General features: G+C 42.8%; 1 protein-coding gene across 13 annotated transcripts in view; it reads left to right on the top strand.

Moving 5' to 3' along the window:
- Positions 1-19,998, top strand: part of LOC149354677 (uncharacterized) — a 211,957-nt gene that overhangs the window by 80,743 nt on the left and 111,216 nt on the right. For all 13 annotated transcript variants that reach the window (XM_089583454.1, XM_089583455.1, XM_089583452.1 and 10 more), the window contains 3 exons: positions 1,591-1,637; positions 1,731-1,798; positions 5,607-5,693. In XM_089583454.1, the coding sequence (XP_089439580.1) occupies positions 1,591-1,637; positions 1,731-1,798; positions 5,607-5,693 (202 nt within the window). The remainder of the gene's footprint in view (positions 1-1,590; positions 1,638-1,730; positions 1,799-5,606; positions 5,694-19,998) is intronic.

Raw genomic sequence — 19,998 nt, 5'->3', positions numbered from 1 at the left:
GCGAGTTTCCCGAACTGGAAGAAGAGCTGCTCTCTTATGTGATGGAAGTGCGGAACAACGTCTACGCGTTGATAGCGAACATGCTGCGTGGCTTTTTGTGGGATGAGCGTGCTCCAGAGCACAGCACCAGCTCAGAGTCGAAATACTCCGCGAGTGACGATTGAACGCAGAGTAAATGCCACTCATTCCCTCATTGGTGTATTTTTACTTAAAAAAAGAATTCTTTCGCACATCATGTGTATGCGCACCCCGAAAATTGGCCCTCGAATCTGGAAAAAAAAAAGTGCGGCCTTTACACGCGTTTATACGTATAACGTATATACTGCCGCTCCGAGAGCAGCTTCTGTCTACGGTACCTTCGTCTGCTACGAGCGCGTCATATTTCCAACACTTCATTCCAGATATATCCCCCTTGTTCGCTCTCAGCGTGTACGACCATGCACCCGATCGAGAGCCGCATTCCTTTACTCTCATGTGACTGTCTGTCCTGATCTTCTACGCTTGCTCCAAAGAACAGTTCTTCCTGAGAGTTCTGCCTCCACCGACTGCTTTTCTGGCTTTTCTGCCTGCGCGCTCAACGCAATAACCATTCGTGTACGTGTAGAGTACTTAGACGGCAAAACCACCCCCTCTAGTGATGAAAAGCGCGTCATATTTGCGTACTCCAGATGCGGTGACATTAGCGGAGCAAGGACGCGCACCCTGACCACTCATAATGACTCCGAGACAACGAAAAAGACTGCGCGCAGTCGCTGCCATGGCCACAGCAACGGGTTCTGACCAAGACTGTTTTTCGTGTACAACGGTTTCTCAACTTTCGGAAGTCTGCAGGTTCTCAAAAAATATTTTTCCGTCCAAAGATTTTCTCAAACCCCATTGCTTCACAGCACACTTGTTTTGCACGCTTCGAGTAAAGGACGCTCTCGAGCTTTCTTTTTGTGGCGCCCCCTGGGAAACGTTAGACGGTAGAACGTAGGACTCCTCTACTCTGGTCATATGCGCAGTGCGTAGTGCGTGCGAAACGGCGTGAGTAGATTCTACCGGCGAACATGGACCTGACGAGTCAGTATCAGGAAGGTAAGACGGCGAACTATTAATTTCTGTATGGCTGTATCGATTCGGCTTTGTGCTAATTGGTGCAGAATTGTGGTGAATGTCCTTAGGTGGCATAGGGTGTGAAATAAGGGGCCGTGTAATGCTAGCTTACAGTTTAGCGTGCGTAACGAGCGTATAATTGGCGACAGTATTGCGTCAGTTTATATAATTGCGAACTGCTTTTACAAAGCTGTGATGCGCCCGAAACGCGTTATAATCTTGATCAGAATGAATTTATTGTTCTGCTTTACTGCCGAGAGTAACCCGCCGCGGTGGCTTTCTGGCTTTGGCGATCGGCTGCGGAGCCCTAGGACACGGGAAATCCGAGTCGCGACGGCTGGATTTCGATGGTGGCGAAATGCAAAATACGCCTGTCTGCTGCGCGATGTCGGCCCACGTTAAGAAGACCCAGGTGGCTGAAATTAATCAGAAGTCCTGCACTACGGTGAGCCCGCGATACTGAGCGTAATTAATGGCGGCTTGCTTGTTCTCTAGGTGACATGATCCTGTGTTTCGACGGGCCGCTCCTGTATGAAGCCAAGGTGAGCATTCTTGTAATTTTTTTGTGCATTCAGTTCCTGGGCATTTTATGGTGCGGCAGTCTCGCCCATCTATCCGTCCACTTTCTTTTCCAGTGCCTCAAGGTTCGTTTTAGAGACGAGAAAGCCGAGTACTTTGTCCACTACAGAGGATCGAACAAGTGGTAAGATACAACTTCTGAGGGCTTTAATTGGTCGACTCATCCCGTACATGGCTTCCGCTTTTGTTCTTTTGCTGTCACAATGGTTTTATCCTAACACATAGTGCCATAATTGCTAGTACACCATTCATATCATATGGAATGGCATGTGTGGCTCAACTTTTAATGCGCCGCCGCGGTGGCTCAGCGGTTATGGTGCTCGGCTGCTGACCCGAAAGACGCGGGTTCGATCCCGGCCGCGGCGGCTGGAATTTCTTTGGAGGAGAAATTCTATAGGCCCGTGTACTGTGCGATGTCAGTGCACGTTAAAGAACCCCAGGTGGTCGAAATTTCCGGAGCCCTTCACTACGGCGTCTCTTATAGCCTCAGTCGCTTTGGGACGTTAAACCCCATAAACCAAACCAACTTTTAATGTGTAGAGTGGCGATTTGAAATATTGTCTCTATGGTCGGATACAACTAAAGTCTGCAGTGGAGCTGTGCCCAAATTCAGGATCATCCAACAGAATTCCTCTGTGACAAGAAGTAGACCATTGTTAAAGATTTTCTTGTTACCTAAACAAGAAGCTAATCACGGGACAAAATTACGAGCACAAGAATTTGGATGTCTGTGGCATGTTTTTAATCACTGCTGTAACTGGTTGGCAGTGTAATACAGGACAGCGTGGGTAGGGGTAGTCTGAAAGTACAGGCGGGATTAGCCTTACTGTGGAATGTTGGAAGTTGCTCTGTCTGAGTCACTGATTTAAATGATTGTCTCTCTAACGCTGTTCCACAATACCAGCATCCTGTAAAAACTTCCAGAGTGCTCGTGACACTGATTGCTGCTCAGTTTGGGAGTGCAACGTTAAATCACCTCAGGTTTTCTAGGAATGTCTCACACTCAGCACAAAAACGTGGCAATGCTAAAATAAAATGTGGTCACATCGATACCGGGTGCGGCGGTCAAATTTCGATGGAGGCAAAATTCTAGAGGCCCCTGTACTGTGCGATGTCAGTGCACGTTAAAGAACCCCAGGCGGTCGAAATTTCTGGAGTCCTTCACTACGGCGTCCCTCATAGCCAGAGTCACTTTGGGACATTAAACCCCCATAAACCAAACCAAAATGTGGTCACATCACCCATAGCATCACAGTACACACACACAGGTAAAGTGGTGTGGTGAATCTTTTGCATCCTTACATGCATATAGGCAGAATTCGTGCGCAGTCGATTCAAGAGAGTAGCTCCTTCACAAAGCAAGCCTCGTGTAATGCAAGGGAGATGCAGATGTGGGTAAAATGCAGAAAAGTGTTGCACCGCGAGCTGCTTTGCGAAATTCTCGTCCTTTGGGACAGCAATTGAAAATTGATGAGACCGAGCTTCTTGGGCTAGAAGTTATACCACCGTGTTATTAGCAATGCCAACGTGAGATGGTAGCCTGTGGAAGACAACTGTAAATCATTTAAACTGTAGCTTCCTCATCCCAATTAGAGACCAGAGGCAATTTATCAATGGGAGACCCTCGTTGCACGTGCACTAGTGCAGACTTGGAGTGAGACAGAATGGCAACTGTCTGTGGTTTGCAGAAAGACAGACATTTGTGTGATCTTGCAATGGGCAACGATTTAGCCATAGTGGACGACACTGCTGTTTGCAGGCACCCAACCCAAGGCATATCAAGGTACTACAAAAAATCAGGGGAGCACTTTGTTGACCTAAAGTAATGTGCAGTGAGGCAAAAGCCTTAAGCGCGGTGTTTGCTGCTTGTGTCACTGATGTGTGGTTAAGATGTTAAGCTTTGCCTCTAAGAGCGGAACACGACAGCATCTTGCAATGCTGCCAGGGAGTCCACAGAACACCATCGCCTACCCGGCTGTACGCCTTGCTCGTCGGTAAATTGGTTTTTGAAAAAAGGAAATGTATCTGTTTCGCATATCTCGGTGGACACCTGAACCTTGCTGTAACGGGAAGGAAGATGGGAATGAACGAAGACACTGTATTCACTGGACGTGCCTCTGTTCATTCCTAACCATCGAGCTGGCATGGCGGAGCGCTTAGTGTGCTCGTCTCGCACTCCGGAGTCCCTGGTTCGATCCCCCAACTCGACAAATTTCCCACTCGGTTTTCTTTATTTATCTGGTGTAACTAGAAAGCTTAATTAGGCTAATTGGTTAATTAAACAGTTAACTAAACTCAATCCCACTTACTTGGAGCATCACTATACGGTCCCTTAAAGTGGTTGCATGGTTACTAGCCAAAGTACAATTGGCTCCGCTTGAAATTCGTGCACTGTGACGTCACAACCATTTCGACCAATTGAAAAGCGTGACATTTCTGTCGACAGCTCTTGCTTACAACGATGAGGCAATAAAGGCTTCCGCCTTAAAATGCGATTGAGCAAAACTGTGCATGCCTACTCACTGGGCCATCAGTGTAAACTTGCAGGTGGTCCCCTAGACGCTGCTGTTCAGGTGTTCAGGAACCAAGGGTCTTATTTCCGCCAAAAGCAGCAGTTATTTTGTGCATAAGCCTGGGTTGTTGAGGTGGCAGTGAATGCCGTCATAAAACCGTGGCAACTTCTGCTGACACCCGTGTCCTGTGGGTGACCAACCCACATGCTTAGGATGTGAAGGGCTGCAAAAAACTGGCTTTGCATCCTAGCTCATAGTGGCCGGAGCAGGACGTGACCTGTTCAAATCTCTCCGAGGTGAACTAATTGTAGAAGCAGTCTTTGGAGGCCTGCAGATGCAAGGGAAGCCAATGGGCTTCTTCTAAGACCTTGCTAGAAGAAGCCTGGTGTGGTATCCCCAGCGCAGTCTTCAGACCTTTCCTGCGGGTGATCTGAAGGCACTTATACTGGTTGTCTGGTGATGACAGAAAAGTCAGTGAGTAAAGAATTATGCTGGTTCCAGTTGCTGAGTGCAGCTTTAACATTGTTGAAGGACCTATGCCCCATGTCACACCTGTGAAGAAGTACTGAAGTTTGGGCTAGTTGGTGTTGATGCATAATACAAAAATCTGTCGCAGCACGAACGAAACGGGGACAAGAGAGAGCGCTCATCCTGTCGTGTTTGTTCTCTCTTGTCCCCGTTTCGTTCGTGCTGCGACAGATTTTGTATTATGTCACACCTGCCAAGTCTTTCAGTATGTTTAGACTTGGCAGCGAGGAGGAAACGATATCCACCGCTGTCTTCCATTTCAGATGTGAGTCAAGGAGGATGCCCAGGAACCTTGCGTGGCATGCCTGATGAATCTATGTTCCTTGCCTATTAGGTCTAAGTGCGTGCAGTGATAACTTTCTGCTTGGAACAGCTCAAAGCAGAGCTTCTCTGCTGACAGGGAGAGTCTTAACATGGCCAAATGGCCGTACACTACTGCAAATGTTGATTTGCACTGATGACATCTGCATGTGGGTTTCCGGTTACCAGCATAAGCATCTAACGGTGATAGCACAGAGGGCTCTTTCTGTAATAAAGGATGCGGTGGACTGTGGCCAGTGCGTGTCCACTATTTTCAGACAAATTTTGAAAATCGGAGAATTGTTTCTATCGATCACATTGAACAGTTATCCCTGCCATAAGAAACAATGGGGAATGCTTTTGATGATAACAAAAACGTTAATAGAAAAAAGAAAATTCAGGACTTCCATCAGGTGATGGCGGATAGATTGATTGTTATAGTGAAATCTTCCAATTTGTGTAAAAATTGCATTCATCAAAGGTTTTCTGCTCAAAAATGCTTTTGTCCAGAATCGCTGGATGTGTTATCAACTGCTGTTTTTTAAGTTGTATCCTACTACAGCATTTATTCTCTTTTATTTCTTGATGCAGTTGGGATGAGTGGGTTCCTGAGAGCAGGGTACTTAAGTATGACGACACTAACCTCCAGAAGAAAAAGGAGCTTTATGAGGCTTATAGGTGAGTTTTTGTACATTCTTCTTTCTTTGCATGTTTGTATGTGAAGGAGCGTATATCATTCATCATTGGCATCATGTATCTATCTTGCAGCTTCAGGAGTTTTTATTACTTTTCCAGCATATGCTTGTGCACGTTTGGAGCAGTTGACATAATGCTAAATTGAACAGATCATGAACACAGGGAAAGCTGTTCCACAGTTGTCCTATATACTCATCGCTCTTGCTTCAAAATGTAGGGTTTTTTTTCTGCTGGGCATCCAGTGAGGCTATCATCGTCCTGCTGTCTAATGTCTCAAAGTATGTCTTTCACTTCATAATGGATTTAAGAAGCTAAAGATAATGGTTGGCAAAGGAGGGCAAGTCTTGACAGTAGGTAGAATATGGCAAACTTGCTAATTTGAACTACATCAACCGTGCTTATGAACATCACGTGCATTAAAAATTTTGAACTCCAATTGCCCAAATATTAACTACGTAGTGTGATAACAAAATTGTGTAATTTGGTGCTTGCTTGTTCTTGATTTGTTCATTATTGTTTTTTTATATACACCTCTCTGCTTGTACCCAAGGGTACACAGTATGTACTAAATAAATGAATATCCTTCTATTTAGAAATATTGAGAGCTAACTCTTGTTCTTGTTACTACTAATCATCAGCTTCAAAGTAGTACTCTGTTGTAAAAAGTGTGAAGGCTGTAAACTTTTTAGGAACATGGCATGATGGCTTGTATTAAAAAGCTGCATCAGCATGGAACGTCAAGATATAGGCTTTCAGCCAGTTACAAGCCATGAAGTGAAGGAGAAAGCACAATTGCTTGCATTAGATGCAGTAAATGTCTCTCATTGGGGTTATTTTCATGAGTTTTAATGCTGGTACTTTTATGTAACAAAATCAAGGTTTATATATGGTGCCTATACTACGAGGAATATGGCTGTTACATGCTGGGGTGGTTGTGCCATCCAGTGAGGTGCTCTGGTTAATACGTAGCAATCCCCAAAAAAAGTTATCAGTACCCTAGAGGCATGGAAGCAGTTCATGTTGAAAATGTCTCTTGGACGGTGTCACTGCACCTTTCACTGTTATTGGTGTGCTGGCTATGTGGCTTTCATTTAAGGTCAACGAGAGATATAGAACTTGCTGTTGCAGCAATCAATTTCCTCTTCAGTTGATCATTGTGGTGTCAGACATTTTCTTGAGGCATTGAAAAATTGTCATTGAAGTTTCATTGGCTTCTTCAGCTTTGCCAAACCACCACCTAAGTGCTGTACCAATATTAGATGTTGGCCGCCGCAGTGGCTCTGTGGTTATGGCGCTCGGCTGCTGAACCGAAAGAAGCGGGTTTGCTCCCGGCCATGGCAGTCAAATTTCGATGGCGGCAACATTCTAGAGGCCCATGTACTGTGCGATGTCAGTGCATGTTAAAGAACCCCAGGTAGTCGAAATTTCCGGCGCCCGTCACTACGGCGCCCTCATAGCCCGAGTCCCTTTGCGACGTTAAACCCCCATAAACCAAACTTGGAAACTACCTTGTCTCCCTTTGGTTGGGGTCTATTTTGCTTCTTTGTGATGTGCTGCTTAAAATCTCCCAGCAATTTGTTAGGAACCCTCTTTTCCCCTTGTAGACATGCAGAGGTCCAGTTCTGCTTTCATTGGCTGTACTACCATCAGCTGAGATGAGGCCTTCCATTTGGACAGGGTGCTCGGTGAAGCACAAGCAGCCATCTAGCAAGCTGGAGCTCGATTTCTCTGCCTGTTGTTTTTTTGAGGCCATCATTCACAGATCAAACTGCTGGTTTAACTGAGCTTTGATGTCCATGATGTCCACACGTGCTTAATGTCATTTCCTAGCACAAATTTTTGAAATGTTTTGCTAACAGGGTGCATGTTATTGTCAGTCACTGTGTAGCTTGATGCCAAATACCTTGCAATGATGTCCCTCAAGTGATCTGCCCGGCATGAAAGCAGCTTTAAACCACCTTGATTTTGTGTCTATAAGTATGAAGAGCAGTTTTTTTTCAAGATGTCCAGTGTAGTTCACATTCATGAGTTCCCAGCATTCACTTGACTCAGGCAGGGACCCTGGTTCTGGATGTCACTGCTGGCTTTGGAGAGTCCTCTAGGCACAGTGCGCTTTGTTGAGCATAGTTATATGTTTGAGCATCCATTCCAGGCCAGCATACCAAAGACCTTCGCTACCATTTTTAGTTTTTGAGAAAAGGAAATGCCGAAGTAACTGTCGCATATCTCGGTGGACACTACAACTGTGCCATGAGCGAAAGGAGGAAGGAGGGGGTGGAAGAAGAGAGGAGGGACTGCAGTGGAGGGCTCCGAAATAATTTTGACCACCCTTGATGCTTTTCATAAGCAGGTTCAAGGTGTGGTTCTGAGCAAGAGGTAGCACGATGGCTTAGCTTCTCTAGTTCAAGAAATTCCTGTTCATGCTCAGCTGGTCACATCTTTTGCCAGTGTGCTTGTAAAAACTTACTGGGGATGCTTTGTGGCCATCCTTCTCTGCCTAATACAGCACTTGGCAGAGGGTTTGATCACAGGTAGTGTATTGTTGCAGTTGCTTAGCTGCCACTGTTAGCTCTTTCAAGCTCAGGGTTGGGTTCACGAGCTCTGATGGCTCTGGCAGGTCAGCGTGTAGCAATGTAAGTGGAAACCTACTGATAAAGTCGGTGTTCCCATTCAGGCATCCTGGTCAGAGCTCATTAGTGTACGTGTAAGTTCCAAGTGTGAGTCCTCAGTGCTGGGTGTGTGAAGCAGTGAGGGCTGGGGTTGCCTTACGTCCAGCAAAGATGCCGACCTGCAGCTTATGGCCCGTGATTACAACAAAGCTGCAGCACAGCAGGTAGTCCATGAATCGTGTGATGCCAGAAGTTATGGCTTATACCTCATTTCCAAGATGCAAGTAGTTTTGTTCTGCTGGCTTAAGTGTTTGAGATAAAAATGTGAGTGGGATTTCAACATCCCCTACTCAATGTGAAAGCAATGCAGCAACACCATATGGCAATCCATCTGAGATTAATAGAAGTTGTCATAATATGCCACAAGTTTTTTTTCCATGATGGCTTGTTTGCTTTTGATGAAGGCTGTCTGTTTATCTATTCAACTCAAGTGGCTGTTATTGTGTAACAATGCATGCAAGGTTGCTTGTAGTGTAGACATGTTCAGTAGACACTTTCGCCGCTACGAGAGAAGTCCACTTTTGGATCTCAAGTAGCCAACATCATCAGGATTTGGTGCTTCAGTGATGGTTTCTGTGCTTTTCCTCAATGGTTGAAGTCTATCTCTGTAGATCTTGTGTCCCCAAAGTAAAAAAGTGACTAAACAAGGTTACAGCTTAGTTCAAACATTCGGTGAGAGCAGTCATTGGTCACAGTTGACAACTTGCAAAATTCTGTAAGTAAGCTTAACTGCAAAACTTTTTTCCAGCAAAACACTCTCGTTCACAGACTTGGTTGCACTCCCTGTTCTTTATTTTATTTTGTTTTATTCAAGTCCCTTCAACACCATAAGGGCATTATAACATGGGGGACATTGTACAGGAATTTATGCTTGAAGATGAGCTAGTAATTTCAATTTCCAGCCAGATTTTGTGTCATATATTTCAGCAATCACTATCCTCCGCAGAACTGCCCACTGACTGGAAAAAAGCCAAAGTCATCCCTGTCTTCAAAACGGGCAACAAAAACTCTCCTGATAACTATCGACCTATTTCGTTAACATGCATATGCTGTAAATTACTTGAGCATATTATCGCTTCTCACATTTACAACCATCTGGAACGAAATGACTTCTTCTTTTCAAATCAACATGGCTTTAGGAAAGGCTACTCATGTGATAGCCAGATATTTGAATTTACTACTGACCTGCATTTCAACATGGATGATAACCAGTAAACAGATTGCATTTTTTTAGATTTTTCAAAAGCATTTGACAGAGTTGCACATGGCCGGCTGTTTACAAAATTATCTACCCTTTCCCTTGATTCCCTCACATTATCTTGGCTTCAAAACTTTCTCTCATTACGTCAGCAATTCACAGTTGTCAACGGCTCTTCCTCATCCCTATGTGATGTAACCTCAGGCGTACCACAGGGAAGCGTACTTGGACCCTTACTTTTTCTAATCTACATTAACGACCTTCCCACTAACATTTCATCCCGCTTACGCCTTTTCGCAGACGACTGTGTTGTTTACCGTAAGATCGCTTCTGAGACTGACCACCTGACCCTTCAAAATGATCTTGACACTATTGTTGATTGGTGTAAAAACTGGCAAATGATTCTTAACCCTAATAAATGTAAATCAATGACTTTTAGCCACAAGCATGTTATTTCTAACTTCATATACTCTATAAATAATACCTCTCTATCTAGGGTTACGTCGTACAAATACCTTGGAATTCAGTTCACACCAAATCTTTCATGGTCTTCTCATATTTCTGCAGTCTGCAAAAAGGCATCGAGGACATGAGGTTTCATACGCCGGAACCTTCGGAACTCACCTAGCTCCGCTCGAAAACTTGCATATTTTACATTTGTTCGCCCACAGCTGGAATTTATCTCACCTATATGGTCTCCCCATCAAAAATATCTCATAGATATGCTCGAGTCCATTCAAAGCAGTGCTGCCCGGTACATTTTTAGCAATTATAGTCCCCTCGCAAGTGTATCCCAGCTTAAAAACCTTAATGACATACAGATACTTGAAATTCGTCGCTCCATTTCACTTCTGTGTTTGTTCCATAAATATGTTCACACCCGTCCTTCGTTGTTACCTCTGGCATCACCTTTCCGCTCTTCACAACGCTTACACAATCAACTCGGCTTCAACCGGATATATGGGAAGACCCTGTCATTTAATTCCTCTGCATTACCTAGAGCAATAAAACTCTGGAATGATCTTCCTGACAACATAATCTCTTTCATTGATCCTGGTGAGTTTAAAAAACATCTATGTATACATTTATTGCCATAGTGATGTTCGAAATGTACGACAGTTTCATTTTTTCTTAACGTTGTTTTCCCATTTACCACTTCTGTTGCCCCTGGTTGCTTTTTTTTTTCTCATGTTCGTGTTTCGCTTTTTTTTCTTCTCTATTTTCGTGTCTGATGTTATTTTAACTCTGTTTTGTATAAATTTCGTGTTCCTTTCTTGTATTTGACTTGTACCGCGTTCTTGTACCGATATCACGGTTTTTTTCCATCTGTATATACCTCTTTTTCGATTTGCCCCCCTCATCCAATGCTCTTCGGGGCCTGTGAGGTACTAATAAATAATAATAATAATAATAAAGCAAGCTGGAAAGCATGTAAAAAAGAAAAAAAAGAGCAAAAAGGCAGCACAAAACAGCAGGCTTGCAGGCACCACAGTAAAAAAACTCACAATGCAGTAGGAAATTCGTACTCTATCCCATAAAAGCGCGATGCAGCATAAGGAGAAAAAGTGAAACAGATTATATGTTTCTGCGACAAATTGGATGATAAAAGGAACTGAAACTCGGCACACGTATTACAGTGGACAATATCTTTGGGAAGCTGATTCCAGTGAGAGGAAGTGCGTAGAAAAAATTAATTGCAGAGGACGTCTATGCAACAGGGAATTTCAAGAACTTTCAGCTCGTGATCACATCATTTTGAGATGAAGTGGGGCGGTCAAATGGGGAAATGCTTGTTTATCTCATCTACAATTCTTTGCTTGCAGAGCAGGAGGTAGTAACGCAGTTTGTGAATGAGGGTTACGAATTGGAGAAAAATTTTTTCAGGAAGCTGACTTACAGAATTTCGCAAGTTATCCATTCTCACGCAAGGGGGGGGGCTACAAACTAACGCTTCCTCCTGTCTCACTGTTGCGAGGCCCTCCTAGCATGAACCTTATCTGAGACAGCATCTCACTGCTACACAGCTGTTACTACTACATAGCTTTGTAGCCCACCGTATATCGGCAGTGGTGATCCAGTGCTGTCTGAGAGTTTGCCACCCTTTTTTGTTCCGGTGCTGCATGTCTTCTGGTGAATGGAGCTGGGTGTATTTGTGTAGGGGCAGAGTTGTACGTAATGCATTTCGAGTAATTTGCTACTTATACTTGATTGCATATATTCGTAGTTTTGTAATGAATGGATTACTTTTTCAAATGGTAATCTTCCAGGTAATCAGTTACTTTTTTTGTAATTGATGTAGTGGTTGATTTTTTTTTCCAAAAGCAAGTTGCAACCAACGACACAGCTCTAAAAGCTTCAGCCTGATGGCAAAGACTGGTGCTAGCAGAGGTGTTTCCTCTGTGACAGTGAAAACGAACAGACTGCGGAGAAGCACCGCACACGATCATGTCCAGACCACAAACGGGTCACAGCCATCTTCTGTGGCAGTTCTCATTCTAAGAAATGTCACATGGCCTCTATGTAGAGACCCTTCGTTCTGTCAGACAGTGCTGCAACTTGCCTCTACTGCAGCCAGTGTGGTAGCCTCCAGAGTATGGAGGCGGGGGTATAGCTCAAGAAAGAGCATTAAGCAAGGATTCTGTTGAAACCAGCACTACTGCAATAGTGTGTTGTATTATTAGAAGGGAAAGTGTGTTGACTGATGGTTTTCTATTGTGGAAAAAATAACAGTCCAGCTAAGATGAGGACGAAGAGACATATACAAGACACAGACATAGCATTGTGTATGTGTCATTTCTTACTTGCTCTTCTTGCAATTTTATTTTTTTTCCAGTATGTGAGGCTATCTAGATAGGAGTTCGACACTCAGTTTGTTTACGTTCTATTGTAGAAGCACCTAACAATGCAACTAAGAAATCAGGAGCACTGAAAGGGCCGTCTGCCAAACAAGCATATGTCTACCGACAGACTTAACTTGCCCTGTGATATCAGGTTTCAAGGAATAAAAATTTTAGTCTGCTTCCACGGTGCATCTACCTTTTATGTAGTTAGTACCCATGGATATGTGGAGTGAATATCAGTGGTTGTATTCAAAAATACCTTTTAAAACTAATTAGGCACGAGCTACTCATGGTTGTGCCTGTGTTCCGTAAAGAGAATTTACATTATTAGATCTTGCCACTGAGTATGGGTTTGCCTAAGAGCATCTTACCAAGTATTTCACCCCAGGAGAGCTGAGCACCATTCAGGGAGAAATATTGTGTCTATTATTTATTTTACATTTATTTATTTAGAGCATACTGCAGGCCCAGTGAAGGGCTCTGGCAGGAGGGGCACAATAAGCACAAAACAAAAGTATGAGGCAAGACATCAACAAATAGATTCAATGCCTGTTCTAAGGCATCAATATCAAATACTGATGATGGTGATAGCTGATTCCACTCGGTAATGGTACGGGGAAAAAAGAAATTTGAATATGTTAGCTCTGGCAAAGTAAGGCTTTAACGATTCAGTGTGCCTGTTTCTTGTTGACCTGGATGTTTTCAGTTGAGGATACAAATCAGGAGTCATTGACAATTTGTTATTTTTTAATAGAAAGAGAAATCGTTAGCTCAGTATTCTGCACCGAGCTTCAAGGAACTATATATTATGTTGAAGCAATAGAGCAGATGGTGAGTCAGTGGTGCGATATTTAAATAAACTGAACAGCTTTGTGCTGAATTCTTCCTAGGGCATTAATTTTAGTCTGTGTGAGGATCCAAAACAGTTTTGGTCTAATCATGGTGTAATATGCCAATTGCATAATGTTAAGGGGAGCTTGTTTTAACTTGTGCCTAAGAAAACCGATTGCGAAATGAAGAAGAGTATATGGTTTCAATATGTTTACTCCAACTAAGAGTATTCGTTAGTGTTACTCCTAGGTACTTGTATTCTTTGACTTCTGAAAGGTGCCGGGTGGGAAGATTATATATAAAGGAATGACTGTATCTTTTATTAGTGACCCGCATAAATACTGTCTTGTCAGCATTTAGTTTCATCCTCCATTTAATGCACCATTCACTAACATTATGCAGGTTATGACTAAGTAAAATTTGGTCACCTGGAACTTCAACTTCATTAAACAAAACACAATTGTCGGCAAACAACCTAACTTGAAGAGTATGAGTGATGATGTTGGTAATGTCATTATTATAGATAAGAAAGAGTAATGGACCAAGGACACTGTCTTGTGGGACACCAGACCATCAATACTAACATATTGAAATTGGTTAGATAAATAAGACGCAACCCAGTTAACAATAAAAGAAGGAAGACTGATAGTTTCAAGTTTATGGGTAAGTTTACTGTGCGGAACTAAACCAAAAACTTTCTTAAAATCTAGAATTATGACATCTATTTGGCCGCATCTGTCAAGAACCTGAGCGAAATTGTGAATTACGAATGTGAGTTGGGTGACCGTAGAAAAGCCTTTGCGAAAACCATGCTGGAAAGCCGATAATATGTTGTTGTCATCAAGAAATGTTTTAATGTAATTGGCTACGATATGTTCAAGAAGTCTGCAGCATGAAGAGGTCAACGATATGGGACGGTAATTATTAAACACTACGGCATCACCTGCTTTGTGTCTGGGAATGACACGGGCCACCCTCCAATCAGGTGGTAGACTTGAAGACAAAAAAGAAGCATGAAAAATGATAGCAAAAAAGTACGAAACCATCTCAGCATAACAATGTAAAAATGAATTAGGTATTTTGTCAGGCTCAGGAGTTGCTTTTGTTTTAAGGTTCAATAGCATTGCAAAAATACCAGGTTGTGATCGTGCACAGGCTGAGAACAAGAATCACGAGTTGTAAAATTATTTGTAGGTTGGAAAAACACACTGTGAAAATATGAATTGAACTTGTCTGTAATATCTTTTTTGTTGGTGAGCAATGTGCCCTCATGCATCATAGCAGGCAGGGTTTTTTTTTGTTTGCTTAAAAAATTCCAAAATTTCTGAGGAGCGTTACGAATGAAATTCGGCAAAATGTTTTGAAAGTAATGTGACTTAGCAGCCGCAACAGCTTTGGTGAAAGAAGCCTGCTTCATTTGAATGATGCTGCGAGGGACACGTGCTCTCCTTAAGCGTTTAAGTTTTCTTTTGAGATGCAAGATTTCTCGTGTAATCCAGGGACTAGATTTGCCAGTTTTTTTGGCTCTTGTTGGAATAAATTGGTTGATACAATATGTGCACGTGTCTTTAAACTTAGACCAGAGTTCAGATGTGTCAGTTTCATCAAAGCCGCTGAGACACAGATCTAAAAAATCTAATACTCTCATCCCTGGCACGCGAGAAATCTTTTACAAGCATGGTTTTGGACGGTACGGCATGTTTATCAGTGACGAAATCGCAAGTGAAATACACCAACTCATGATCAGACAATCCTTGATGGATCGAAAAATCAAGTCAAGAATTGAGGCAGACAAGCCATGATTACGTGTAGTTTGTGCTACTACCTGTTTGAAATTGTGACACAGCATAATGTCAGATAATTGTTCAGCATTTGCGCAATGTCATGAGTTAGATGAGGTTAAATCCCAATTAGTGCCAGGTAAGTTAAAATCACCAACAAGAAATATGTTTTTATGTTTGAATGAAGACATGCGTTCTGACAAATTGCGCAAAAACTGAGGAGGGGAATCTGGAGCTCGGTAAACAGCGAATAGAAAGATGGAGCGGCCCCTATAAGATAGCTAAGGGAAATGCTTTCATGATCATCGATTTGGCGAGTGAAAGTCGCATGAATATTGTTTTTAACCAGAACCGCCACTCCATCACCTCTTGATAATCTGTCAAGTCGCTAGACTTGATAAGTTGTAGAAAAAACGTCTTTATTATCTATTTCATCGAGGAGCCACATCTCAGTATTGATGACAGCATGTGGACTGTAGCCAAGAAGTACCTCAAGCTGTTCGCTTTTGTTGATTATGCTCCGCGCATTTATGTTTATAAGTCTTAATTTCTTCTTGCTCTGTGCACTACATCATTCACTCTTTCGTGTGCTCCGTGATGGCAGTTTCACCTTTGCGCTAGTGGTATCATCCCACAAAAACGTTTGGCCAGCAACGAGCAACTCATCATTGATTAAGGTCACCTTCATTTTGTTGTCTCTCTCAGTTTTAGCACTATTCCATAATAGTTTTCGTTTCTTGAGGGTTTCCTTCGAGTAGTTATTCTGAATAGATACATTTTTACTTTTGAGCTTGTGAGCGTTATTAAGGACTTTTTAATTTTCATTGTAATCCTGGAAAATTATGATCACAGGCCTGTTGAGAGTGTTCTTTCCTAAACGATGAATTCTACCGACAGAAGTACAATGGACATCAAGTGTTTCTGAAAAATTTCAGTTGGAATCTTCTGTTTTAGATCAGATTCTGTCTCATCTAGTTCTTCGCCTACACCAAAAATGACTAAAGTGGAACATCTATTGTAATCTTCCATATAGACCAGTTTTGACTGCAAGGCGTGAATTGTCCGTTCCATGTTATCAATACATTCTGTTTGTTTTTAAAAATCTGCAAAGCAAGCGCTTAAGTCAGACGTTTTTTCCAAATTCCCTTGTTGTGTTCTGAGGGCTACAATACTGGTGGGTACCCGGTGGCACCGTAGATTGAAGCCAGCAATTCCTGAATGCAAAGTGGTTGCTTTGGCCACTAGACCACCGCTTCGGCACTCCATTGATCCAGATATCCACCGGGTTTTTCAAATGGGTACGAGGTATGGCCTGGCCTGGTGCTCAGCTTTCCTAGGTGCATGGCTTGGGAAAGAAGCCTGCACCTTCAAATTTTGCCACTGTAAGTGAACTTCGTGTGAGCCTCATGCATCATGGATGTCTCAGTTATTGCCTCACTGTCTGTTTGTAAAAATATGTTATTGACTCATTTGTTACCATGGAAAAAATGACGGTCTTGATAGGTAGGAGAGAATTTTTTGCTGCAAGATAGGGAAGATGAAAACAATGCAACATGCATGAAAATGATGGGAATAGAATGTGCTTGCTGAAGACTTATTTCAGTGCAAATACTTTGTGTGAATATTGAGAAATAAATCTCCGAACACCGAACAAAACTGCAAATAAGAATGAAATTGTATTGACGTCAGAATATCTCTTGTAGAAAAAAAATATTAAAATGTTTGAAACTATAGCTTGATCAATGTACAGTCTTTGTCAAACGTTTAGAGCCCAGGCTGTTCACTTCCAAGCTTTATATTGGGACTCTGGGAGCATTCATGGAAGTCCTACCTATTGCAGGAGGCAGTACCAGAAATCTTCTCACGTCCAGGAAATTTGGAGCGCTAGAGATCCATTAAGAACGACACAGTGTGGCTCAAGAGAAAACCCCCTGGCCTCCAAACTTTTGACAAAGGCTGTACTTTTCAACATTATATGTGAAGTTTTAACAAAAAGTCCTTTTGAGGTGCCTAGTCGAAAAAATTGCCGAAATACAGAAAGTATGTCCCCATAATAATGTTTTACTCACATGAAAATGAAAAAAAAAAGCTTATAATGCACTTGAAAAAGCTACAGAATGTTCCGGTGTTACAAGAATTTATTGTGAAAGATGTTTCGAAAAATTTAGAACCATTCTGAAGATGCACAGAGATTTCACAAGCTGCCTCAGGCTGCTATAGAGCATCAATCCTAGGTCGATGCCCGTTTTCTACTGGACTGGAACTTTATTCTTCTTTAGGATTGTGGAAGTATATCTTTCCCATACAATGTTTAGACAGTGCAGAAATCAGAAATATCATTCATTACATTACTCCGATGCGTGAACCAGCTTCAGGAATGAACAAACAATTAAGAAGCGGAAGATGGAACTGAATTATGAAGCGGAAGATGACGTCCTGTTCTGAATTGTGCAATTTCATCATTGGAATCCAAATCTGACGGCAATTTCATCGCCACAACTACTTCTGCTTAATGCATCAAAAATTTCGGCTGCAGATGCAGCAGAATTGCATGAAGCGTGATTTTTTGAGTGCGCACCAGCCCCACAGCTGACGCCGTGCTTGCTACATGCACACCGCGCAAGAACCTCAACTTCATGGTTGTTTTAAAATTGCCGCTTTGTGGAAACAATACAAACTACACATAAACGCCTCCCTAGATGGTGCAGTAAGTTCGGGGGGCGGGCACTACCCCTGAAACTGCAGTTCGAATCTGTAGTCACTGGTGATCTTTGCATAGTGGCATGGTAACGAAAGGGTGAAGCTGTGGGTTTGACACAACAGTTCATTCTAACTTGTGAAACCAAAGTTCTCATTACTGTGCGGGCGTTCAACTTGTACAGCAGAACATGGTGGCAAAACATTGTGTTCTGTGCATGCCCACAATGTACCACAATCAACCAAGCTCATGTGAACACAGATGCAAAGGGTTGTTAGCGGGCTGTAAAAAACATTAAAAAATAAACCCTGCACGCTAGCACAGCTGCTCATTAGTAGCGTGCCGTCTGTTGATACATGCATCTGGGCACGCAAACCCAACAGCCAGCATGTTTGCACAATTAAGAGCTGCTACGCAATGTGTTCATACGTTATAATACCACCCTTCCCTCCAGCACATACGTGCAGAGAGTGTTCAGTGTAGCTTCTGGCCTCTTCACAAGGAAATGTGGGAAAATTAGCGATAACTTTGAAAACAACTCTTCTTGAAAAGTAACGTGTAATAAAATATCTAGCAGTTAAGCCACAGGTCATTGTAGTATGAGTAAATTTATATTATGACCATAAAAGTTGGAAGGAGAATAATATAATAGTAATTTACTTTTCTAAAATTGTTCAGTTGCTTTTCTATGGTTGTAATTGACCACTGTAATCAGTCACATTCAGATGGAGTAATTGTAATTGTTTACTTATTTTCTGTAATGTGTACAGGACTGATGGGGGGAGATTTTGGAGGATGGTACTGGTAGTTGGTGTGCCTCTCTGTGTTATAGGTTCAGCTTCATCAGTAGTTCAGGGAGGCTCCCAACAATGACTCTCGCACCTTGCATCTTTTGTGCTCAAATTTTACCCCTTACTCTTTGATCCTTTGCAGTACTTCGTGCAGGTTTTGGAAGTGCAGAAAGTTCGTTCTGCCTGTCACTGAGATGCGGTCCAGGCAAACAGATGTGCCAACAATGTTATGGAGGGTTTCCACTGTTTTTTCCTGAAAGAAAGCAGGAGCAGATGATGCACCAAGTGCACTCACTTGTGTGCGGTCTGTGTGCAAAGAGTCTTGGGTGTATATGCTGATCACCAAGAGCTTGTTGGTTTTTTAGTTGTCAGTCTTACAGGAGTCAAATCCTGGAGAAATTTACTCCACTTTGCAATGGGCAATATTGGTATGTCCTGTTGTCATCACTGCTGTATTCATGCCCCGCTATACTCATCACAAATTCTGACACTTAGAAGATGCCCAGTCAGAATGGTCCACAGCCGTGATAAGGCCGTCTCAGTCCAAATGCTGAATTTCTTTCTTCATCTTGCCTCAGATTCCAAGAGTTACATCTGCAGTCTTGTTGGTTAGCAGCGGTCGAACTTCACAAAGTACTGGTGGTCCTTTCAGTATGCCATAACTCAGTTTGAAGACCTTTTCAAATGCCTTGAGCATTTCCAGAACTTTTTCTGTGGTGGCAATTCTTCACGTTGTGCTAAGTTCACTTAGCATGGTAGTAGGTCATATGTGGCCAACCAATCTTCGTAGCACAGATTAGGGCTCTTGCAGGGTTTGCTTCTTTGTAGTCGTTCCGTGACAAATATTGACAGTTTGAGTTCTGTATGTGTATTTTAGTTTGATGTCTGTCTTGGTCAACCTAGGCAAGATGCACCAGTACTGCTGTAGGTGTTTTCAGAGATCAGTGAGACTGGAAATCTATAATGTAGCTCCATCTCCAGTGGCACTTTGTTGACTGTGAGTGTCCCTGTTATTGGCTTCAGTGGTGTCTGTCTGTGTGTACAGAGAATGCAGGTAGTACTCAGGTGGCTGGCTGGTCGAGTACACTTCTTTTACTTGAGTTATGGACTGCTTCACTTTGTCTGCAGTAGACAAGCAGCAACCTGTCAGACGTCCTACTTTTTCATGCTTGTAGCACCTTGTGTTAATGTGCTTGCACTGATCTTGCGGTGGCATCTTGGGATTCACAGCAATCGTGCGGCTTTGGTTTTTCTTGCACCCGGGCCTGCTTTTGCCCCTTAGCTTTAGTTCTTACGCTTTATGTCTACTTGGCCCCTGTAAGTACTTTTTCTTTGGGCGCTGAGTATAGTTTACTGTACCCTCCTGAATGGCTGATGTAGGCATGCCTGCATGGTCCTTTTGCAGCTAACTCATGTTATGTTCTGCCATCTCTTCTGTTTTCACGATCTCAAGAGTGTTCTCTGGAGTGAGGTGCTTTT

The sequence above is a fragment of the Amblyomma mixtum genome, chromosome 3 (assembly GCF_055824585.1).
Source record: "Amblyomma mixtum isolate Tamu chromosome 3, ASM5582458v1, whole genome shotgun sequence".
NCBI lineage: Eukaryota > Metazoa > Arthropoda > Arachnida > Ixodida > Ixodidae > Amblyomma > Amblyomma mixtum.
This window is presented reverse-complemented; position numbering and strand designations above follow the sequence as displayed.